At 47.3% G+C, this 26,379-nt stretch overlaps 1 protein-coding gene across 4 annotated transcripts in view; it reads right to left on the reverse strand.

Annotated features, from left to right (window-relative positions):
* Nucleotides 1-26,379, reverse strand: part of MYO3A (myosin IIIA) — a 2,295,212-nt gene that overhangs the window by 1,362,782 nt on the left and 906,051 nt on the right. For all 4 annotated transcript variants that reach the window (XM_069648154.1, XM_069648153.1, XM_069648152.1 and 1 more), the window contains one exon: nucleotides 25,184-25,386. In XM_069648154.1, the coding sequence (XP_069504255.1) occupies nucleotides 25,184-25,386 (203 nt within the window). The remainder of the gene's footprint in view (nucleotides 1-25,183; nucleotides 25,387-26,379) is intronic.

Here is a 26,379-nt window from a genome sequence, read left to right on the forward strand (position 1 = left end):
CCTGAGGCCCTGTCCACTTCTGTACACATAGTATTCCAGTATGCACAACCAGTCAGCACACTCTTGGGTCCAATAAGCCAGCCGCCTGAGGCCCTGTGCACTTTTCTAAACATACTATTACACTACTTCAACCAGTGGGCAGACTCTTGGACTCTTGAGTGCATGGCTGGCCACAATTACCTCCCACTGCATAGACTATCATACACCCAATACTCTTGGGGGAGTCGAAAAAGCCACCTGCCACACACCCTGTCCACTTCTGTACACATAATATTACATTACTTGCGGCCAGTGGGCAGACTCTTGGGTGCGAATCCGGTAGCTGGCCACAATTACCACAGAATAATACAGCCTATACAAACATTCTCATATCATCTACATTCCACTCCCCTAATGAAGCCTGCCTGAAGTCACCACATAACCTGTTCGCCTGCTGACCTACTCACGAACTGCCGCAGTGTCCACGGACACCGTGGACACAACACAGTCTTTCACCTAAACAAATACATCATATGAACCATCTTTCCCTCCCTACGCTTTGCAGCCCCTCTACCCAACACCAGATACCTCAAAATATGTTTTCTAGCTGGTTTCGTCGCCACGCTATCTGCAGATATCCGCAGAGACAATATGGCAGGCGTTTCGGAAAAATGTGACGCACATTACGCTTCTCTCCAGCCAATCAACAGACGTGTTGGGTGTCCGTGGACATGACTGCCCCTCTGGGCCAATCGGAGTCTGGTCCATGGAGTGAACAGGGAAGCTGGTCCACGGAGCGGAGCCAGATATCACACATTTTTTGTACCTACATTTTGTCTCTTTACCAAATGTACAAAAGCAAGCCTTTGGGACCAAGACGGCGCTCCTGACGCATATTTGGTGAAAATCCATCCAGTGGTTTGAGCGGATTCAGAACCCTCCCTGTAACTTTGCCCCCCTTTGACGACACCTCACAAAACGTACCAAAATTCAGAGCGGCCATATACTTTTTTTGTAATATTTGATAAGGATTCTTCCATGGGGAGCGAAGTTATAACCTCCCAAAAAGTGCTCTTACTATGAGTTCAGCAATTTAACCATAACTACATGGCTGCTAGCGCAGGCCATGTCATATATATATATATATATATATATATATATATATATATATATATATATATATATATATATATATATATATATATATATATATATATATATATATAAATAAAGGCACAACACATTACATAAAATAAAACACTGCTTGCACCCTCACCATGTGCCGCAAGGCAACGAAGAAGAAAATGGCTGTCATCCTCCTTAACATGGATATGCTGACTGACAGATGCCAGTGAGGGTGTCCATGCTAAGGAGGGTAGTGCCAGCCGGTCTTTAATGGTGGCGCAGCACCAGGTAAGAGGGTGAGCAAGTAAGTGTTTTTTATGTAATGTGCGAGTGTGTATGTATGTATGTGAGTGTGCATGTATGTTGGTGTATTTGTTTTTATGTATGAGTTGTGAGGAGTCAGGGATGAATGTCAGATATAGGTGTACCATGTTTTTGGTTAAAGACTTTTATTGAAAATAAAAGGGGTGGGGAAAAGGCCTCCATGACCCTGCTCCAAGAGGAAATTCCTAACCCAAACCAACGCTAAGGATCTGTCCTTGTCAGGATGTCTAAAACAAACAAAAAAACTGTCCTGTGCCCAAAGTTCTATTTTGACCACCTTCACACTGCAAACTAAACTAGAACGTGAAAAGGGAAACATCTTTAACCTTGAAAGGTTGAAAAAGGTGTTCATTAAGAATAAATGATTCAAACAAAAGGTTCTTTAAGAAGGAAGATTCTTGGTTCCAGAGGAGGATTGTTCCCTTCCCCTGGATTCTTCCTTGCTGCTTGAAGCTTTAATTCACAATAGTTAATTTGGGCCTCTTAAGGATAAAGGGGTACTTATTCCAGATTGTGGTTCCTTTCCGCTGGATTCTTCTTTACTCCTTGAGTTGCATACACTATATTTCCTTGGGCCTCTCTAGGCCAACTATCACACTTGCAGACAAATAATTGTTTGGCTTCACAATCTTGGTTTCTTCTTGTGCACATCAACACTTGTTTGGCTTCACCATATTGGTTTCTTCTTTCTTGTTTAACACAATCCTTTCTAATTGCCTGTTAGAGTTTTCTGCCCGGACTTCTATTTCCCACTCTTGAAATTGCCTTGTATACCTTCCTACCAGGGCTTATGATTCTTACACACTTATTAGTGCCTGGTATACTCTCCTGCCATGACTTCTGGTTTTCACACACTTGTGACTGCCTTGTATAATCTACTGCCAGGGCTTCCAATATCCATAAACTCGTGACTGCCTGGTATACTCTCCTGCCAGGACGTCTATTCATTCAGGGCCTTCGCCCGCTCCCAAAGTTCTTTATATATAAAGCTGGATAATGGATCCCTTTGATAGGCTATTGTTTCTTTGCTCCTTAATTATTTCCACTGTGTACATTCAGTCATAAAAAGAGGGGTTATTTGTGATTTAAGCTCCCCCTTTTTAATATGTCCACTTTGTGTCTCTGTCTGGTACATCATTTTCACATATTTGCACTGGGCGTGCTTGCCGATATGCCTCAGTTTCCTCTTTGCTTCTCAGTGTACTCACCAGTCTTCATTGGCATTGGTACAATCTCTTGTGGTCTGCAGCTGAAGGATTCCTGTCTGCTTTCTTCTTGCAGACCCATTCTCTTCGTTGGACAGTCCTCAGCAGCTTCTTCTTAACATGCATGCTTTTCCTTCGGCTCCGTTAAGCGAAATGCTTCTTTTCTTAGTCTGCTAATGCCCAGGGGTCGCTCACCAGCTCCTGGCATTCCCACAGTGATTCTTCACTCAGCAGCTTCTTTCTCCACCGGCGAGCCGCTTGACTCTGCCACGCCAGTCCTGTCTCTTTGTTTGTTTTTTTGTTTATTTGATATAGCGCAAAACCAAACCCGCAGGCAGCCGGGTGCAAACATTACAAGGATACTTGAGAACTTAGTTACAGTGACACACACAAAATAGGCAGTAGGACAGTTCAACAACATTACAGTCTGAATATACTTATACAGTTAATGCCAGGTGTCGGAAGCATAAAGAGCTAAGTAACAATCAACCACAGTTTTGTAGTCCCGGTAGGATCCAGTGAAGTTCCTAGATACTAGCAGTGGTAGTCGGAGGTCCCTATGGGGGGACAGGTTAACAATGGGTATAGTCGGGAGGTGTCACTCAGGACGAGTGGTTCTAGTAAAAGAGGGTGATCACATTAGATGTCATTAGATCGTATCCATGAAAGAACCTTACGCCTGAAGCTTGTGTAAGGTTGGTCCTTTCTAAGTTCTAAGGGTTTGTTCCAGGTTTGGGCAGCTATGACTGGAAAGCTAGCGCCGCCAGCTGTACTCTTTTTGTATCTAGGCACCATCAAGGTTGAGCGTTAGTCATTCTTGTGGGGTGGTTTGAGATTCTCTTGTTGATCCTGTTTGCTAAATAGGGAGGAGTTATATTGTTGAGGCATTTGGATGTGAGCGAGAGAGTTTTGAGGGTGATCCTGTCTTTAATTTTTTGCCAGTGGATATTCCTTCTGGCGGTAGAGACATGGGCTCTGTTAGGAATCTTTAAGGCTACTCTAAGAGTGTTATTTTGGAGTGTTTGGAGTTTGTTAAGGATATACTTGTTAGATCCCGCATATAGGGCATTACAATAGTCCAATCTGGATATGATAAGTGCATTAGCTAAGGTAATACAGCTAGCCTCCGTTAGGAATGGTCTACATGCTCGGATCAGTTTACAAGTATAGGCTGTGGAGGAAGCTAGGGAGTTAATTTGTTTCTTAAAAGTGTGTGCTGAGTCCAGATACACCCCAAGATTTTTTACTGCAGGCATCACTTTGATGACATTGTTGTCAATGTTAAACGAGGCATAGTTAGGGTCAAGTTTTTTAATTGCTGTCTCTGTGCCGAGGATCAGAATCTCAGTTTTGTCGTCATTCAGACAGAGGCCATTGGATGCCATCCATGCCTGAATGAGGAGATATATCTTATTTACCAAAGCTGAGTCTTCCAAGAAGTTACCCGAAAGGGGGATGAGGATCTGAGTGTCATCTGCATAGTTAGTTTAGATGACACCCAATCTATCCAACTTGTTGAACAAAGGTTTGGTAAAGATGTTGTACATAGTAGGAGACACACATGATCCCTGGGGGACACTGCAGTAGACTTGTATGGAATCAGCAGCTGTTAGGGGGGAGAAGACTCTCATAGTCCTGTTAGCAAGGAAGGATTGAACCGAGGTTATGGCATCGCTTGAAAAATGGGCAGCGGAGCCGAGGTGATTGCATAAAACTGCATGATCTACCAGGTCAAAGGCTGCCGAAAGGTCAAGGAGGAGTAGCATAGCTGCTTTTCCATTATCCTTCAACTTGTCAATCAGGGCTGTTTCAGTGCCGTGAAGGGGGAGGAAGCCAAATTGTCATGAGCCTAGAAGGTTATTAGTTTCAAGGTAATCCTGGATTTGCAGGTAGGCTACCCTGTTGATAGTTTTGAGTAGGAAATGGACGGTAGTGATGGGTCTGTAATTTGTCGGGATGGAAGGGTCGAGAGTTTGTTTTTTTAGCAGGGGTAGGACCCAAGACTGTTTAAGGTTATTGGGCACTAGGTTAGTCTTAAAGGAGGAGTTGATCAGTTTAGAGATGAAGGGAGCTAGGTCTCTCGCTGCATCTTTTATAATTTGAGCAGGGCAATTATTTCCTTTACAGTTAGAATGCTTTAGGGAGAGTATAATTTTTTCTGTCTCTAGTATGGTTATTTGTTTGAAGCTAAAGGGGTGAGAAGGGTTATTGGACTGGTTTAGGGACGGCTGCACCTTGGGAGTAGGTTCTCTCCTCCTCACAGAGAGGTGCAGTCCTGGCTCACCCGTCGCCAACAACGGATGTCCATGATTCTTGGTTTGGGCTGCTTAAATTTCCCATACACAGGTGTGTGCCAGAAAACACTACGGCCCTCATTACGACCCTGGCGGAAAGTGACTGACCTGACCGCCATAGCGTAAATAGCGTTTCCGCCATTGCACGACGGAGCAAAGTGCGGCTAATTCCGACCCATCGGGCACGAGCACTACGCCATGGCGGAAGTGCAAAGTCCGCGATGGCGGAAATGTCCCCAAAACGCCCCTCACCGCCGTCGTACGGCGCCCTAGGTGCAATTCCGCCACCCATCTGAGCGGTCACCGTAATGAGCGGCAATCGGAAAGTACGGTGACCGTAAATATACGGAAACGGAAGTAAAAAAATGGTCCCGGAATGGGGAACAGGACGCCGTACACCTATAAAATCAGAATTCCCACACAACCATAAAAAATACTACCCTGAGACACATCCCAACCCGTCATCCACCCTAGTGAAAGCAATACAAATGGGAAAAGTAGCGAAAAAAGCGTGCGACCGCAAGCGGCAGGTCCACTTCTCCCGTGAGGAACTCACCATGCTCACAGAGACCCTCCAGGAGAATGCTGCCGTCGTCTTCTCGACGCAAATGACCAGGACGGCACTTGCGAACAAGAAGGCCATATGGGCCCTGGTGGCACAGCGGGTAAGTGCGGTGGGGACCGCACCCCGCAACCCACAGCAATGCAGAAAGCGATGGGACGACCTGCGGATACGCGTACGGAGCATACTATCCGCCAACCGTAACATTGCCACAGCTACCGGGGGAGGATCGGAATCACCCATCAAGTTGACCCCCTGGGAAGAAATCTGTGCCTCCACCATTGGAATGGAGAGTATAGAGGGAGTCGGAGGGATGGAGAAAGGAGTGCAGACATCCGAAGAATCAGGTAGGTGGGCCAAATAAAACAATGCTAAATCCACAATGTCCAATCATGTGAAGTACCATGTGTCCACATAGTGCAACAGTAACACATGTCCAGGAGAACGTCCACATACATTGGCCTGATAGCGCACTTTAAAACTCACATTAAATACATAAATAATTAAAAATCCTAAAAACACCCTCTACACGTGCAGCAGGCACACCCTAACTGCAGGCTGCAAAACAACTGCATCCTCAATCCACACAAAAATGAAACCACCTCCAAGGCCCCGACCCAAATCACCCTCAGGTACCACCCCAATGCATGTGATACATTGCCATTCCAATTTCAACAGACCCATTAATAACGCTCGCCCTCCTTTACTCCACCACAGGGTCCGATTCAAACGACGAGCTCCAGGACACCCCTACCAGCACACCTGCAAAGAGGGCCAAGACCAACGGCCAAAGACCCTCCACCTCAGCTGCACGCATCAAGACATGGCAGCAGCACAAATCAAGTGGCAGCACACAGGAGGGAACTTCAACAGGCACCCCAGCAGCCAGCATGCCCACAACAGCACCACCACAGGTCCCCCCAATGGATGCCACAGAAGGCACTGCTTCTGGTGGCAGCAGCACCATAGGTGACACTGCATTAATGGCAGCATGCTCCGACACAGATAACGGGGATGTCGAAGTAAGATCCATCCATGACCTGTCTCAATCCCCCTGTTTGTTCCATCCCGTACACCATGAGGATACCACGCAGGGGCACCCACAAGACGACGACTGGCCATCCCCCACAAGCCCTGTGGCAAGGCAACATGAGGTGACCAGCCCCTCTGTGACACCACCGCAAATGGCCATGGCACAGCAGAGGCAACAGTCCCTCGACCAGGTGATCGTGCAACAGCAGCAACTGGCCACGCTCCTCAAGGACCATGCTGATGAATGTGGGGGTACTAAGGCAGCCATAGAAACATCAACTGAGACACTTAGGGCAGAAATGGAGAGAAGCACCGAGAGCCTGAGAGTACAAATGGAGAGAAGCACCAAGAGCCTGAGAGTACAAATGGAGAGAAGCACCGAGAGCCTGAGGGGGGAACTGCATGCGACGTCCAAAGACGTATGTGCTGAACTTGCCGCTGTGCGCCGTGTGCTCACAGAGCTCTCACAAACCCTTAGGGACATGCATGGACGTGAGCAGGCAGAGACATCATCCGTTGCAAGTTCCGTCCAGGGCAGCCCCCAACGTAGATCTGGGAGGAACCTGCGCTCCACAGGCAGGGGTGCCCCTGATACCCGTAGAGGGGGCTTGCAATAGCGTCTGCCCACTGACAATGAGCATCTTCGGACACTGGTGTTCAGGGGGGAGGTAGGAGGGTGGAGGGGGTGTGTTGGGCTCACTTGGGTGGCGGGTCGATGGGGTGTGTAACATAATTTCACATATGCTATAAACAATGCACGATCATCCAATGAGATGTGTGGACATTGATCTTTGTGTACGAGGCCTTTATAGGCGTACAGTCCATATTGTGCATGTTCCAGACACACACAGTGCCACGAGTCCCGTGTACATGTATCAGCCACCAGGCGTGAGTGCTAGAAGCATGAATCAATGAGAATCTGACGAATGTCACGGCCCTCCTGTGCCTCGCAGACTCCTTGAGGTGCTGCCACATCCCCACCCTCATCATGACCATCATCAGGTGCTTGCAGTTCTGCGTCAGGGGGCATGGGCACATTTCTACGTACGCACATGTTGTGTAGCATGACACATGCCATGACCATCTTTGCAACCTTCTCATGGCGGTACAGGAGTGCCCCGCCAGACCTGCTGAGGCTGCGGAAACGAGTCTTCAGTAGGCCGAATGCCTGTTCTATGACTACACGGGTACGTGAGTGGGCATGGTTGTAGTCCTCCTCATGCTGGTTCTGTGGGTTCCGGAGTGGTGTAAGGAGCCATCTCTTCAGTGGATACCCGGCATCACCTGTATGTGGACAATAAAGGATGTTTGTGGAATGACATTGCTACGTACGCCCCCCCGCTTCCTGCCAGGTGATTGCCGCATCACATACCCCACATTATCATGCATGAAATGAGACTCATCGAGTAGCCAGGATCTGTTCCCTGCGTGTCGCTCCATGTAGCGTGGTATTGTAGAGTTCCTCAAGACCATAGAATCATGGGTTGATCCAGGAAAGCGTGCACAACAATGTGTAATGATCGTGTTGGAGTCAGACACCCTTTGTACATTAAGAGAATGAAATTGTTTTCGGTTGCGGTACTGGGCCTCCATGGCATGTGGGACGACCAATTCCACATGGGTGCAGTCGATGGCACCAATGCAACCCGGTATGCCGCCAAGTGCATGGAATCCCACTTTTGTGTTCGTAATTTCCTGCTCCGAGCGTGGTAGAGAGATGTAGTCGTCTGCGTGCTTCAGGAGGGCATCGAGCACTTGCAATAGTGTCCGTGAGAACACTGGCTGTGAAATGCCATGCAACTGTCCGACTGTGTGCTGGTAGGTGCCTGTGGCCAGGAAGTGGAGTACAGACACCACCTTCAGTAGGGGTGGGATGGCGGTTGGGCTATCTATCATGCTGACAAGGTCAGCCTGTGTCATGTCCACAATGGCGGTTATGGTGTCCCGGTCCAAACGGTAGAGGGTGTGGATCTGCTCATCCGTGAGGTTGAACGGATGTGCTCGGAGGCGTGGGATTGCGGGCTGCCTGCGTGGTGGTAGTGGCTGTGCTGGCGGGCCTTGCTGGCCCTGCCTTGCCCTCCTCCTGCGTCTCCTCTCTGCGGCCGGTTGTTGTAGTAGTTGGTGTTCGTCTTCTTCTTGAAGTTGGAGTACTTGCAGTGCTATCAGGTCCCCCAGGGCCAACATCGCTAGTCCTGCCGGTAGCATTTTGGAGTGGGTGTGGTTGTGTGAGGGGGTTGGGTGTGCAATTTATGTGTTTTCAAGCTGTATTGACTCCACCTGTGGTGATTCATTCCACCTGTGCAAGCTGCAATCCCCTTTGGCCGAGCACGTCCCGCACACAACGCTGCAATTCGATGCATGGCATCTTGCTATTACAATCATGTATTTGATCCCGATGGCAGTGAAATATTGGTTCATATGTTCATTCTGCTATGGTCCCATTGTTTCACATACTATCTTTGCAGTCGCGAACAAACTTGTGAAGGGTCAGTGGAATGTAGTACTCGATTAACGGTGGACCCTCATGCAGCACTGTACCGCGGTTCACCGACGGGCAGGGCGTCCCATTTGTGAGTGAAGCCACTTTGCATTTTCACACATTGCCGCACTACATGGATGGATTTGGGATTTCAAGCGGTCACAGATGCCTTTTCGACGTGATGTTGCAAATGAGGAATTCGAAGGACGGCGCTTTCGGTCTTCAGCTAGCGGCGAGGAGACGCCCACAGGTCTGACTGCAAATATAACGTTCTATTGTTTAATGTCCTTGGGACAGGGGCCATGGCGAGAATGCAATGATTGATATGAATAGTATGGGATGCGCATTAGCGTAGTGGACGATAAGGCAGGACGTTCCCAAATACATGTTACTTCACAACACTGGAATTCCGGCCTGGAGCACAGTGGATTTTGCAGACTGCATTACGCACAGACTCAATGGAAATTTCACATGTTATGTGAGTACATAATCAGGCGTTTTCATACCGGGATGAGGGAATGATGTATGGATGCATGGACAGATGATTTGATGGAGAGTTTGCCATGTACAGGGCTTTTTGGAATCTATCCATCTCCCCTGCGCTATGTGATGCAGAGCTGCCATAGTGGGACCATCGTCTATCTGCCCTTGTTGAACCCTCCCTGTCTCGACGCGCCTTCAAACACTTGTGTCTATGCACGTTACTAATCCCATCGAATGGATTCTGTTTTGACAGACGCATGCACACAAACACTCGTTTGTAATAGTGTTTTCACCTCGATTTTTATAGTTATGATTCGCAAGTCGTTTTTGGGTGGGAATAATCCTTTGGAGTGGGCTAGCATGCATATGGCTGTAGATTTAGTGTGATCATTGAAGTGAGTAATTCAAATCAAGTTCTGATGGCCATTCTATTCTTTTTCATTTCATTTGGGTGACAGGTATCTCCTCCCCTTTTGCCGCTGCCATCTGTATGCCACTCCTGCAGATGGCTTTTACTCCCGACACCTGCTGCTTCGAGTTAATCAGTGGAGCACCATTACGATCTTATGGGACGATCGCCAATGGGCCACATGCCCTTACGCAGTACTAGTGGCTAGGAGCAACATTTCGACCTTTCAGCTGGACTAGTGCCTACATAATGGGACGGCCCTGCGGTTCTAGGCGCTTCCATGTTGCCTTTTTGAACGTGAATGTAGCCCCTGTGTACCATGAAGGAACAGGGCGTCACACAAGAAGAAGCTGGTCATTTATTGCGGATGCAGCCCACAATAATGAAATATATTTTGGGGTTCATGACCTAATGGCTGTATGGGCTTGGTGATTTTGTGGTCCATTAAATTTCTATTCTGATATTAACCGTGTAGCGTTATTCTTTGCAAGTAATGTAGCATATTCCTATTTGTGGAGCGATGTATTGTGAGAAGATCTGCATTGGGTTCCGGCTTCTGAGTATAGTTGCGTGGTACTGTACTGGCCGCGTTTGCCTACGAAGCCCAGTGTGGTCAGGGATAGGGGCTACCATTATGACTGTTTTAATGATGTCATGCTCAGGGGCGGGGGATTAGCTTTTGTGTAACAGATGCCGGTCAGCCAGGTGGATTGGTGGAATGATGTGATTATCAGAATATGGCTGGTCACAGGTGCCTGTGTTTGCGTGCGTTTCTTGGAGGGAGACTGAGGTCATGTCCATTGGAATGGCTTCTGTATTCGTGCCATCTGTGCCCTGCAGCTCCCATTGGCCCCTCTTGAGATGGGCCTGGCTGCTCAGTCACTCTGCCAACTTGTGTGTTACATGCTTATGCTGATGGTTGGTTTGTTTACTGGCAGGAGTACAGGGCTGGTGCAGTCTCCCTCAGGATACTGCTTTGAATGTTGCCTTACACTGGTGTCAGTCGTTGGGGGGGCCTGTTTTTGTTTGTCTCATTTTTCTGCTCATGTTGCTGTACTTGAACCTTCACATGCCTGTGCTGCATCAGTGCGGCAATGGTGCCATGGCAAATATGGATGGCCACTCACAAGGCACTTGGAGCCCCTAGATTCATTTGTTCGTTGGCATGCATGGGTGACTTGTACATTTCACTGGTTGCATTGTGTGACTTCATTGCACCTACGAGGAGTTGTGCAATGTGGCCAGGGAGTGGTGTACAGGCACTCAGTAGGGCGGTTTACGGTTGATTCGCGATGCCGTACTTCTCACCATGGCGGAATGGTACTTTCCGCCATGCTTGATGGCGTTAGGTACATGTCCGCTAGGGTCAGAATTCGCGTACCATTGCGCCATGGTGGTAATTACGGTTTGGCATGGCGCGCGTGCGCGTACTTGGTGCAGTTAGCGTTGGCGTTCACTACGGTGTCGCTAATGGCATCGTACTTTACGGTGACGGGTCATAATCGCACCGAGCGCTATTCGATGGCGGTATTGCATTTCCGCCATCGTTTTCCGATTTCCGCCAGGGTCGTAATGAGGGCCAACATCTTTTGTTGAGCTTGCAATCTCTTTTGCTACATTCTCTCTTCTTCATCCAAGTATTTTGAGGATTCAGGGAACTGTAGTCCATGCGTAACAATTGATTTATGGAATTTGAATAAGCAATTTTAAAGGGTTTTGCTGGGAAGTCAGTTCAGCTTGATTTGCAAGAGGAATTGAAAAAAAGATGATTACATCAGATTGGCAATGTTGATCCATAGATGTAGGTAAAGGGGGTTCTGTGTTCTTCATGGGAAAAGTAGTGAATACATGACAATAAGCCACGAGGGTGTCAGACATGAGGTGGTTATTTTCAAGGGAAGATCGGGGATACCATGTCTCACTCAATGGAGCCATGACATCTCCCCGGGGCTGTCTCCTCTCATGTGATCCTCCCTCATACGGATGACCCCAGGGTCAGGATCAGAAAGTGGCTGCCGTCCCCTGGCCACATGGGAGGAGGACAACGCCAGAAGATCAGTGATGACTCTACCAGATTCATTGCAGAGTACATGCAATGGAGTCATTTGATGTATGAATGCGCGGGTGAATGCTTTGTAAGTGTGAGTGTGTGCGAATGGGGAGCCCATCCATGCCCCCAGCAGCCCTCACCCATGTTTAGATTTTTTGTATAGATGTTAGCCATTTGGGAACATGGGATTATGTTGTATCTAATTTGTTTTGCTTATGCTAATGTGCATTTTTCCGCTATACAAAATGTAACTTGAAATGGGTGTGTTGAGAAGAGTTTTAGTTTTTACTGACACTCCCGGCCAAAGTTGCATGTAGTAAAACATTGTTGTTTCTTGCAAACTATGCACTTATTTTTGACCACTTGTGAAGTAGTTTTTTAACAATTGGGTTTTGGGTTTAACCTACCTCACTTGCTCCAGCAGTATTTCTAGCCCCTCTTGCCTTGTCTAGCCCATAGCTCTCAATGACATAATAATAGACAATGCAGCCCACTGCACTCATCCCCTAACTCAGATGCTTTTGCAACAATAAAGAGCTATAGTCCTTGCACCATTATCAACAAATTCTGCGCCCCCTTCTCATAATATAGATAAGATCTCACCTTCATTAAGACCACTGGCTGATTCCCCCATAATCCCCTGTCTTGCACCCCAACCCAGGCCTCGTTTCCTAAACTGTGAGGCCTCCTTGGCAGGTTTTAGAGATTGAATAGATGCCAGCACCTGCTGTTCCACTCAGTCAGCTAACATGAACAAGCTCACATGAAATCACAAAGTGAAAAAGGCACTAACAGCTGGTTGTTAAAATAGAGGTTGTTATAGTGCCATAACAATTTAAAATCAAATCCTTATGCACTTTAAAATAAAATAAACATGTTGCATCAAAACATTACACAGCAGTGCATTCTATAATTACCGTAACGTATGCACCATTAGTCTATTATAGCTACATTGCAAATAAAAGTAGCAATTCAAGAATTTCCGATTCAACAGATATAATATTTCTGTTAAAAACCCACATAGTGAGAGTGTAAATGATAACTTGTCGATAACCATACATCTTCACCCCAAAAAATCAGAGTGAAGAAATTGCATGTCAGAAACAAATGGTCTAAAATATTTATATTGAAGACTGCTTAGATTGTCACACTCAGATGTCACAGAGTTTCTTTGTTAGACTTGATGTCACATAATGTACAGGTCCAACTTGCTTCATCAATTTTCACTCTGGGACCAAAGACCTACAGTGTTTCCCATATATTGAGCCTAAATGTCATGAATGCCTTATGTTTGGGTCTATCCAGAATCAGGCAAATATTTGGCTGTGCCTTACTATACGTCCTTGATTCTTATTATATTTCTTTAAAATCTTTTTCCAAACTACGCAGCAATATATTCTGATCCTAATCTTGTTTGCTTACCGCTTAAGAGCCTGAATACTAATGTCTGGCTCAGTCAGAATGTTGGGAAAATGTGGGGAAAAAACGTATTATCTGAAAAAACTAGGTTTAGGGAAGAACTTATGATTTTCACTACTATTGCTAAGGATACACATCTCAGGCTGAGACTTGAGGAAGGCTGGGGAACAATGAAGGATGCAGGGGGCCTGGTGGTACATTGGGGATGCAAAAGGTATTACATCATATTCCCGACTCTGATAGCCCCAGGAACTGAAAGATCTGAGATGTATAAGACTCAGGTCCGAATAACACTGAGACACATTTTTGTTTGAAGGTCTGAATAATTGGATTAAACGTGTTCAGCCACCAGATTTATGATCAAAAGATATCAGTACAGCGTCTGTCAGACTGTATTTAGTTATAAGCCTGCCCTTCAAAGCTCCTTGGCTATGTTTTTGCTGAATTAAAAAAAAAACTAGGGAAACATATTTGTTGACAACCTGTAATGATGTGCTATTGCGATACCACTTGAATGTGTACTTAACTTTCTCAGATTTAAAAAAAAATATTTAGTTTTCATGGTGTTTCATTTTCAATGTAGTTTTTCAAAATAAAAGGGCGGAGAAGAAGCAAATAAGAGCCATGAAGACTATGCTCTTTTAACACTCTAGTACTGGGACGTGGAAGAGGCCTATTAAGGGTAGTGAAGGTAAGGCATGTCCCTTTAATTGTGGTCAGGCATAGTGGAATGCTCATCCACACCTGCAGCCTGTCACAGGACTGCAGGTGCATACATGGAGTCCAACCCAGTGGGGAAAAGGAACGACGGAAGAAGGACCAGGAGGAAGTAGTAGACCCTCCAAACTGGCGTGCAAATGGGGGGTGAAGGAACCCATGCTGGGAGGCTGCCCCTTTCCTTTCAAATAAACATGCTCATTCCGCTGCGGTGGACGACCACCCCAGGAGTGCTTGAGGGGCAGGAACTGGAGCCCCAAAACTGAAGAGAGAAGGTCATGTGATCCACGCTGCAGAATCAATGTTCAGGGCGACCAGTGAGTTTCTGCAAATGGAGAAACCCGGTGCGTGTGTGTGAACTTCAACCTTTCTTGAAATACTTTGTTTCGCAGTGGTCGGGTGTAGTGACTAGTGAGATACACGTTTTCGAAGGTCTTCAAACATTAAATGGCTCATTAAAGGAAAACAAACAAATATGCTTGTCATGTAATATACATGTAAATTACCTAACTAAAGGAAATACTTTGTAACGGAGTGGTCACATGAAGCAAAGCACATGATTTTGAAAGTCTCAGAACACAGCAGAAACTAATTAAACAAATTAAAGTGAAACAAACACTTATATTTGTGAACTAATAAAAAGGGAAATATTTTACATCGGAATAATTGCGTGTGGCAAGCAACACATTTTCAAAGGTGTCCAAACATTGAACTATTGAGTTAAAGCGAAACAAACAATTATTGAATCACAAAATAAAGGACTAGAGAACCCTAATCTCATGTCTTTTTTTTTTAAATACCGAATTGAATTAAAACGTTATTACTAACCAGAAGAACGTCAATAAGAAGAGAGAAAAATTAAAATCCAGACAAATCATCATACATTGAAGTGCTAAAATGAACATAATTCTAAACCGACCACAATATGTTGAAATATAATGTGATTTGTAAAGAACAGTGACTTCTTTTCAACGTGTATGAAAGCTATACAGTCATCTAAGACGTGTATTTAACAACATTTAACTAAAGTGTGGAAGACAAGAACATTTTGTGTTGTCTTTTGAAGTGTGGCACTTGGAGCTTGGGGAAGGAAACCCTGTGTTCTGACAAGGAACAATCCACTTCACAGGTGTTTGAATTATATGACATGGAACTTGGGGAAGGCCCCTCCCCCCGAGTCCTAACTTGGGGAATGAGACCCCGAGACCTGAAAAAACTAATTGCTTTGTAACTCTAAGAAAGGGAATTTTGAAACTTTATTTTGGTGAACTGTTTTATACTTGGGGAAGGGAGCAGAAGGAAGAAGCTCAGGACTTTGTTAAACACTGGTTTTCCCTTTTGGTTGCTGACATTCCTACACCTTTTATGGTTATAGTTGTGAGGGCAAGCATAGGTTTTGGACATTGACAGATTCCTATGTTGAACTGTTTGACTCAGACTTTCCTTTGTTTTAGTTAGGTAGGGAAACCGCACAGTAGCATACGGCAAGTTAGGCCTTTCTCCATCCTGACATTTAAGGTAACAAGGTTAAATATTTTTAAGCGGGAATTGATTATCTGTGTCCTCCTTCATAATGCCTGCACACCACCTAACACCTACACCTCCCCCCCACTCTCTCCATCCCTACCCTCCTGTACCATGTACTTCTATAAGATCCAATAAGTAGAAAAGACTGAGACAAGGAAGAATGGATGCAGCAGTCATGAAGATCCAAACCAAGAAAATGTGACAAGATAGAGGTGCAGAGCTGCAATGCTCACTCATTTGAAACTGCATGAACAATCTAGTTTCCAACTACAAACCGTACTGGATGCCGACATGAAAATTGACAACTGACAACAGGCTCACCCAAATGTCAGATCCTTCCTGGAGGAACCGAGAACATGGTGTACCCTCACAGCAGAGAGCAGCAGGGGAGACCATGATGCTGGAAGGCGAGAAGCACGATGTCCAGGAGACACTCCCAGAGAACCAAAAGGCTGGCTGGGGAGAGTGCCGGCCGCATAGCACTGTAGGACCACACAGTCCGGCTGAGAGAGAAACGCTGAACAGGGCCAGAAGCTGCGGGGCTACTGCAGCATGCCAAGAAAGAGGCAAAAAGAGACAAAGGGAAGCATGAGACTGACCAGAGGACTGCAACCAATATCCTATAGGTATTTGGGTGGCCAAACCTATGGTTGGGGGCCCCCAGAGAGTACAAGGAACCCTAAAGTCAACAGTGCATGGAAAGTGGAAAAACATTATCGAGACACTATAACAAGGAGAATAGGGTCCGGGACCCTTACAGTAAAAGGACATATCACGTAACAAGGGTACCTAATAATTTTAGTGACAGTAGGTGGAGGAAAGGCGACCCGGGGCTGTCAAATAAGAGAGGAGAAGTTGAAGAAAAAAGGTGAGAGTAATTCCTTTCAACGCAGTAATTGACAGGGAGCAATCGAAGTCTGCATGTGTGCTCAAGAAACCGTGAAGAGAACTGTGAGAATAATACATATGAAGATTATGAAGACAATACTTGGCAGGGGAGTAAACCAAGTCTGCATGTGAGATTAAGAAGCCAGGAAGAGAACTGTGAGAATAATACATATGAACAGAGATTTTGGCAGGCGAGTTAATCAAGCATTTTGGTTGCGGCAGGGAAACCTCTCTTACAGCTAGGGCAACATAGGGGGTTCCTTTTCATTTTCTCACTTGAATAAATGTTTATACCAACCATGTGTTAGAGTCTTACATCTGCACCCTTGCATGCTCTAGTACATATTGCCTCTATTCTCTTTTTCTGTATATGATTATATACAGAGAGAGAGAGAGAGATACTTATGTTGTGGTGGGTCTGTTTCTCATTCACTTCTTTTTCTTTCTCTGTTATCGTCCCTTTAACTTGACTGAGATGAGTATGAACACTCTCTTAATGATTCTCCATCTCCCTCCAAGGTCTCCCATTTTCCCCGTTATCTGTCAACCTCAGGGATAACTTCACCAGGGTTTCTGTTCATTCTGGTTGGGCTCTCCTCTTTGCCTAACTGACTTCTTTTCTTCCTTCAGTCTCTCGTACTTCGTATCTTCGTCTAGGATGACTTCCGGTATCCAAGGTACCGGACATTATGCGTATTAACCCACGTAGTCGACTCAGCGTAGCTGCAAGGAACGCCAGTCCACCACAGTTTATTTGTGGTCACGCCAGCACTTTCTGCATACATAACTCTCCAGTTTACAGGACGCGACAAATCCAGCACTTCTGCTTTGGCTTGGCTGTCAGTTTGAAACTCATTGGCTTCTCGCAGTTCCCAGTCTCCTCACCTTTTCATTGTGATGGAGCCTTGGGCTTTCCCCAGTGTAACTCTGTGTCTCTCTCTCTCTCTCTCTCTCTCTCTCTCTCTCTCTCTCTCTCTCTTTCTCTCTCTCTCTCTCTCTCTCTTTCTATGTGTCCTGCAACCTCTCGTCCCCCTTTCTCCTCCTCGTCTCAGTAAAATGGTGTTTTCCATTTAAAGGCATATTCACATTTTCTTTTTGCAAAAACACATCCTTGTTTCTTTTTCATATAACTCCTGCTAGAATATGTCTGTAGAGGTAACATTGGAAGGATTTTAGTGAGTCCTTGCCCTTGTCCCCACAGGGGGAGTCTCTCCCAGTGAGGTCCCTCTTGCCTTGATCCCTAGGGCAGGTGGGCTCACCTCCCCAGCCTCACAGGTGGGGGGGGCTCCCACGATTCATCACAATGGCCCTCATTACGACCCTTGCGGAATTCGGAAAACGATGGCGGAAATGCAATACCGCCATCGAATAGCGCTCGGTGCGACTATGACCCGTCACCGCAAAGTACGAAGCCATTAGCGACACCGTAGTGAACGCCAACGCTAACTGCACCAAGCACGCGCGCGCGCGCCATGCCAAACCGCAAACACCACCATGGCGCAAGGGTACGCCAATTCCGACCCTAGCGGACATGTACCTAACGCCATCAAGCATGGCGGAATGTACCATTCCGCCATGGTGAGAAGTACGGCATCGCGAATCAACCGTAAACGGCCCCACTGAGTGCCTGTACACCGCTCCCTGCCCACAAAGTACAACTCCCCGTAGGTGCAATGAAGTCACATGCAACCATTGAAATGTACAAGTCACCCATGCATGCCAACGAACAAAAGAAACACAATAGGGGCCAATGGGAGCTGCAGGGCACAGATGGCACGAATACAGAAGCCATCCCAATGGACATGACCACAGTCCCCCACCAAGAAACGCACGCAAACACAGGCACCTGTGACCAGCAATATTCCGAGAATCACATCATTCCACCAGTCCACCTGGCTGACCGGCATCTGTTACACAAAACCCAATCCCCCGCCCCTGAGCATGACAACATTCAAACTGTCATATTGGCAGCCCCCATCCCTGACCCCACGGGCTTCGTAGGCTAACGCGCCCAGTACAGTACCACGCAACTAAACTCCGAAGCTGGAACCCAATGCAGATCTCCTCACAATACATCGCCCCCCAAATAGGCATATGCCACATCACTTGCAAAGAAAAACGCTACACGGGCCAAATCAGAATAGAAATTTAATGCACATCAAAATCACCAAGCCCATACAGCCATCAGGCCATGAACTCCAAAACACTTTTCACCATTGTGGGCTGCATCCGCAAGAAATGACCAGCCACTACTTGTGTGACGCCCTGTTCCCTCATGGTACACAGAGCCACATTCACGTACGAAAAGGCAACATGGAAGCGCACAGAACCGCAGGGCCGTCCCAATGGGGAGGCACTAGTCCAGCTGAAAGGCCGAAATGTTGCTCCGAGCCACCAGTACTGCGTAAGGGCATGTGGGCCATTGGCGATCGTCCCATAAGATCGTAATGCTGCTCCACTGATTAACACGAAGCAGCAGGTGTCGGGAGTAAAACCCATCTGCAGGAGTGGCATACAGATGGCAGTGGCAAAAGGGGAGGAGATACCTGTCAACCAAAAGAAAAGAAAAAGAACAGAATGGCCATCAGAACTACATTCGAACAACTCACTTCAATGATCACACTACATCCACAGCCATATGCATGCTAGCCCACTCCAAAGGATCATCACCACCCCAAAACCACTTGCGACTCATAACCATCTATATCGAGGTGCAAACACCATCACAAACGAGTGTACCTGTGCATGCGTCTGTCAAAACAGAATCCATCAGATGGGAATGTTAACGTGCATGGACACAAGTGTCTGAGGGCGCGTCGAGACAGGGAGGGCTCAACAAGGCCAGATAGACGATGGTCCCACTATGGCAGCCCTGCATCACATAGCGTAGGGGAGGCGGATAGATCCCAAGAAGCCCTGTACATGGCAAACTCTGTATCAAATCACCTGCCCATGCATCCATTCATCATTCCCTCATCCCGGGATCAAAACGCCTGAATAATTACTCACATAACATTAGAAACATCCATTAAGTCTGTGCGTTATGCAGCCTGCAAAATCCACAGTGCCCCAGCCCGTAAATCCAGTGTCGTGAAGTAACATGTATTTGGGAACGGCCGGCCTCATCGCCCACGTAGCTATTGCGCATCCCAAACTATTCATATAAATCATTGCTTCCTCGCCATGGCCCCTGTCTCAAGGACATTGAACAATAGAACGTTATATTTGCAGTCAGACCTGTGGGCATCTCCTCGCCGCTAGCTGGAAACCGAAAGCGCCGCCCTTCGAATTCCTCATTTGCAACATCACGTCGAAAAGGCATCTGTGGCCGTTTGAAATCACTAATTATTCCATCGAGTGCGGCTGTGTGTGAAAATGGCAACTGCCTTCACCCACAAATGGGACGCCCCGCCCGTCGTTGCAACTCGGTACAGTGATGCATGAGGGCCCACCGTAACTCGAGTACTACGTTCCACTGACCCTTCACAAGTCTGTTCGCGACTGCACAGATAGTATGGGAAACAATGGGACCACAGCAGAATGAACATATCAACCATTCTTACACGGCCATCGGGTCCAAATACATGATTGCAATAGCAAGATGCCATTCCCCGAATTGCAGCGTTGTGCGCGGGACGTGCCCGGCCAAAGGGGAGAGCAGTTTGCACAGGTGGAATCAATCACCACAGGTGGAGGCCATACAGCCTGAAAACACATAAATTGCACAGCCAGTCTCCTCCCACAACCACACCGAAATGCTACCGGCAGGACTCACGATGTTGGCCCTGGGGGACCTGATAGCACTGCAAGTACTCCAACTCCAAGAAGAAGACGAACACCAACTACAACCGGCCGCACGGAGGAGACGCAGGAGGAGGAGGAGGCCAAGGCAGGGCCAGCAAGGGCCGCCAGCACAGCCACTACCACCACGCAGGCAGCCCGCAATCCCACGCCTCCGAGCACATCCGTTCAACCTCACTGATGAGCAGATCCACACCCTCTACCGTCTGGACCGGGACACCATAGCCGCCATTGTGGACATGACACAGGCTGACCTTGTCAGCATGATAGATAGCCCAACCGCCATCCCACCCCTACTGAAGGTGGTGTCTGTACTCCACTTCCTGGCCACAGGCACCTACCAGCACACAGTCGGACAGTTGCATGGCATTTCTCAGCCACTGTTCTCACGGACACTATTTCAAGTGCTCGATGCCCTCCTGCAGCACGCAGACGACTACATCTCTCTACCACGCTCGGAGCAGGAAATTACCAACACAAAAGTGGGATTCCATGCACTTGCCGGCATACCGGGTTGCATTGGTGCCATCGACTGCACCCATGTGGAATTGGTCGTCCCACATGCCATGGAGGCCCAGTACCGCAACCGAAAACAATTTCATTCCCTGAATGTACAAATGGTGTGTGACTCCAACAGGATCATTACACATTGTTGTGCCCGATTCCCTGGATCAACCCATGATTCTATGGTCTTGAGGAACTCTACAATACCACGCTACATGGAGCGACACGCAGGGAACAGATCCTGGCTACTCGGTGAGTCTCATTACATGCATGATTATGTGGGGTATGTGATTTGGCCATGACCTGGCAGGAAGGGGTGGGGGTGTGCGTACGTAGCAATGGCATTCCACATCATACGTTTCTCGTCCACATACAGGTGATGCTGGATATCCACTGAAGAGATGGCTCCTCACACCAGTCCGGAACCCACGGGACCAGCATGAGGAGGACTACAACCATGCCCACTCACGTACCCGTGTAGTCATTGAACAGGCATTCGGCCTACTGAAGACTCGTTTCCGCTGCCTCAGCAGGTCTGGCGGGGCACTCCTGTACCGCCATGAGAAGGTTGCAAAGATGGTCATGGCATGTGTCATGCTCCACAACATGTGCGTACGTAGAAATGTGCCCATGCCCCCTGACGCAGAACTGCAAGCACCTGATGATGGTCATGATGAGGGTGGGGATGTGGCAGCACCTCATGGAGTCTGCGAGGCACCGGAGGCCCGTGACATTCGTCAGCATCTCATTGATGCATGCTTCTAGCACTCACGCCTGGTGGCTGATACATGGACACGGGACTCGTGGCACTGTGTGTGTCTGGGACATGCACAATATGGACTGTACGCCTATGATGGCCTAGTACACAAAGATCAATGTCCACACATCTCATTGGTTGATCGTGCACTTTTTATGGCATATGTGATGTCATGTTGAACACCCTATCGACCCGCCACCCAAGTGAGCCCAACACACCCCCTCCACCCTCCTACCTCCCCCCGAACACCAGTGTCCAAAGATGCTCATTGTCAGTGGGCTGTCGCTATTGCAAGCCCCCTCTGCGGGTATCAGGGGCACCCCTGCCTGTGGAGCGCAGGTTCCTCCCAGATCTACGTTGGGGGCTGCCCTGGACGGAACTTGCAACGGATGATGTGTCTGCCTGCTCACGTCCATGCATGTCCCTAAGGGTTTGCGAGAGCTCAGTGAGCACACGGCGCACTGCGGCAAGTTCGGCACATACGTCTTTGGACGTCGCATGCAGTTCCCCCCTCAGGCTCTCGGTGCTTCTCTCCATTTGGACTCTCAGGCTCTCGGTGCTACTCTCCATTTGGACTCTCAGGCTCTCGGTGCTACTCTCCATTTGGACTCTCAGGCTCTCGGTGCTACTCTCCATTTGTGCCCTTAGCGTCTCTGTACCTCTCTCCATTTCTGCCCTAAGTGTCTCAGTTGATGTTTCTATGTCTGCCTTAGTGCCCCCACATTCATCGGCATGGTCCTTGAGGAGTGTGGCCAGTTGCTGCTGTTGCACGATTAACTGGTCGAGGGACTGTTGCCTCTGCTGGGCCATGGCCATTTGCGGGGGTGTCACAGAGGGGCTGTTGTCCTCATGTTGCCTTGCCACAGGGCTTGTGGGGGATGGCCAGTCGTCGTCTTGTGGGTGCCCCTGCGTGGTATCCTCATGTTGTACGGGATGGGACAGACAGGGGGATTGGGACAGGTCATGGATGGATCTGACTTCGACATCCCCGTTTTCTGTGTCCGAGCATGCTGCCATCAATGGGGTGTCACCTATGGTGCTGCTGCCACCAGAGGCAGTGCCTTCTGTGGCATCCATTGGGGGGACCTGTGGTGGTGGTGTTGTGGGCATGCTGGCTGCTGGGGTGCCTGTTGATGTTCCCTCCTCTGTGCTGCCACCTGATTTGTGCTGCTGCCGTGTCTTGATGCGTGCAGCTGAGGTGGAGGGTCTCTGGCCGTTGGTCTTGGCCCTCTTTGCAGGTGTGCTGGTAGGGGTGTCCTGAAGCTCGTCGTTTGGATCGGACCCTGTGGTGGAGTAAAGGAGGGCGAGGGTTATTGATGGGTCTGTGGGAATTGGAATGGCATTGTATCACATGCTTTGGGGTGGTACCTGAGGGTGATTTGGGTCGGGGCCTTGGAGGTGCTTTCATTTGTGTGTGGAGTGAGGGTGCAGTTGTTTGGCAGCCTGCAGTTAGGGTGTGCCTGCTGCACGTGTAGTGCGTGTATTAGGGGTTTTTAATTATTTATGTATTTATTGTGGGTTTTAACGTGCGCTATCAGGCCGATGTGTGTGGACGTTCTCCTGGACATGTGTTTCTGTTGCACTATGTGGACGCATGGTACTTCACATGGATGGACTGTGTGGATTTGGCATTGTTTTATCTGGCCCACCTACCTGAATCTTCGGATGTCTGCACTCCTTTCTCCATCCCTCCGACTCCCTCTATGCTCTCCATTCCGATGGTGGAGGCACAGATTTCTTCCCAGGGGGTCAACTTGATGGGTGATTCAGGACCTCCCCCGGTGGCTGTGGCAATGTTGCGGTTGGCAGAGAGTATGCTGCGGACGCGTATCCGCAGGTCGTCCCATCGCTTGCGGCATTGCTGTGGGGTGCGGGGTGCGGTCCCCACCGCACTTACCCGCTGTGCCACCAGAGCCCATATGGCCTTCTTGTTTGCAAGTGCCGTTCTGGTCATTTGCGTGGAGAAGACGACGGCAGCATTCTCCTGGAGGGTCTCTGTTAGCACGGTGAGTTCCTCACGGGAGAAGTGGACCTGCCGCTTGCGGTCGCACGCTTTCTTCGCTACTTTTCCCATTTGTCTTGGTTTCGCTAGGGTGGATGACGGGTTGGGGTGTGTTTCAGGGTAGTGATTTTAGTGGTTGTGTGGTTTTAGTGGTTTTATAGGTGTACGGCGGGATGTTTCCCGTTCCGGGCCCATGTTTTTACTTCCGTTTCCGTATATTTCTGGTCACCGTACTTTCCGGTAGGCGCACACTGCGGTGACCGCTAAGAGCGGTGGCGGTATTGCACCTAGGGCGCCGTACGGCGGCGGTGTGGGCCGTTTGGGGGTCATTTCCGCCATCGCGGACTTTGCACTTCCGCCATGGCGTGGTGCTCGTGCACGATGGGTCGGAATGGGCCGCACTTTGCTCCTTCGTGCAATGGCGGAAACGCTATTTACGCTGTGGCGGTCCGGTCAGTCACTTTCTGCCAGGGTCGTAATGAGGGCCAATGTCTTTATATAAAAACTTCTACTGCTTTGGATTGGACTAGAAATAGTCTTTTCTTTCCATATTCAAAATGGGAATCGAACCAAGTAGACATTATTCTCAATTTTTTGAAAATTAATGACCAATCCTACTGAAAGAATATTCAGAGAATAATGATATTCATTAGTAGCAGGAAATCAATGTACATACGTTTCAACTTTATAAATGCCAATTAACATTTGCCACGCTACTGGAAATGTTTAGTTTGCTACACTGCTGGTATTTTAAGATGAGGAAATTATCAAATTTAAAATGCTTTTTCAAAAAATAAATGCTCAAAAGGTTAGTGTTATGCCTCAGGCTCCACCAAGGTACCGCCACTGAACCTTGCCACGTTCTCGGTCAAGTCTTGCCAAGCCACCCAAAGTAGACATTGCCCTGTTACCACTTAATCCAAATTGTTGGTCCATTGGCCAATGCGTCACTTTGCCCCCAATCCATAAGTAAAGTAGGGGTATCTATCTGAGCCAGGCCTCAGACCTGGATAATTGTCTGTGAATTCTGCAGTGAAAATTGGCATTGTGTTAGTCTATTTATGGTATATTACACCCCTTGTTACCCAGCAAACTTGCTTTGGGTTGAGAGTCCACCAAGGGGCTGAAATATGCCCCTTTCAAATGTATTGTGCTGCAGGGCCCCGCTATTTTCTAAAAATAATTTCAACTATTTGAAACATTTTAGTGGTCCCCAACCGATTAGATTGAATGATTTCCAACTGCTCAATCAGCCTGTCTAAAACGTCTGCAAATATGGACAGCCAGAATTAAGACTGCGAACGGAACCCAAATATTTCCTTTTTCAGCCAACCTTTGGCCAATCTTAAAAGGAACTGCTGGATGGATTTAGACCAAATATGAGAAAGCACACTTTTGGGATCCAAATTCATCTACCAGTTCAGGCCATGGGTATGACCGCCATTTTGTCAAAGTAGAATGACTAAAAAAACATCATTTTGGGACCACCTATTACATGCCCCTCCCACTTAGTGGAACTGCACACAACCTTCCCAAACAAATTCACAATTGGAGCTCTATAATTTTTTTTTTATAAATGTATAACCCACTGAAAAACGTCTTTCCTGAATAGAAGATTGTACTTACACAGCTTGATGTACTACTCTTGATTTTTCAAGAAGATATTCTGAAATCTGTGCTCCAACGACAGCTCCACCAGCCGTGAACTTCATTTCCAGGTATTTGCCGAATCGGCTGGAATTATCATTTATAACTGTGCGAGCATTTCCAAAAGCTTCCAGTAAATTGTTCACTTGGAGGATCTTCTCTTGGAGTGTTCTGTTATTTGCCTGAGTAGGAAAGATCAACATTTTTTAACAAAGGCACTCAAGCATTTTTCTTTTCTATTTAAAACAAGTTTTGACAAAGCAAATAGTTTGGACTTTTGCAGTTGTTGAATTTATCTTTCAATTATAGGCATTCATTTGTGTTGCCCTCTTAAAGAATAGGCCCATCTTGTCTAATATCCACGTTGATATGCCAGTCATCACGTGAAGATAATGAGGTGAGCTGTTAGCCTCTGCTGGTGGATTAAGTTATTGTAACATTGTAAATCAGCAGCTGAGGCACAACGCCTACAGCTTAAACAGCCTGCTACAAAGATACATACAATGCTTTTAATTTCTATAATTCAACATAGCATCATCAATGTTACACCACACCTGCAAGTACCGATTGCCTGGGCTGTAAGTGATATATAAAAAATAATGTAAACCGTAACAATCCATTTACTATAGGGCGAAAAATGTGGTATGTATTGCTCCAAAATGTTATAGAGACATACATGACATATGAGACCATGTGTAAGCAGTGCTTACTAACTTTTGTTTACAGCAAGAAGACAACATTGTGCTGCACCAAGAGCCATCACCAATTTACCAGCCATGACCATGCAACGAGGGCTTCAACATTAATGTAAGCATGATAGTTTTAACTGATGTAAGGAAGATCTATTAATGTTAATGCCATTTGCCCATTTCTAGCTGAGAACCATTTTAGCAAAATTTAGGCCTTTTCATTTACCTCTGGGACATCTGAAGCAGCTGCTCTACTGGTTCCTTGCTGGCAAGTTTCGCGCTTAATAACAGGGCTTAGTTTCATGCATATTTCATACGCCCCAATCACGTGAGGACCCCGCAGAGAAAATGTAGAAACACCGCACACAAATCCATATGCAGGCATATGAGTGGGGATTATTTCAGCATAAAAGAGCAAAATTACTCTCTACTCAGGCTTTATAATCTGAACCTTTCTTTTGCATTATTTTCATCCTGATCAGCACC

The sequence above is a fragment of the Ambystoma mexicanum genome, chromosome 2q (genome assembly GCF_040938575.1).
Source record: "Ambystoma mexicanum isolate Mex_15411 chromosome 2q, UKY_AmexF1_1, whole genome shotgun sequence".
Taxonomy (NCBI): domain Eukaryota; kingdom Metazoa; phylum Chordata; class Amphibia; order Caudata; family Ambystomatidae; genus Ambystoma; species Ambystoma mexicanum.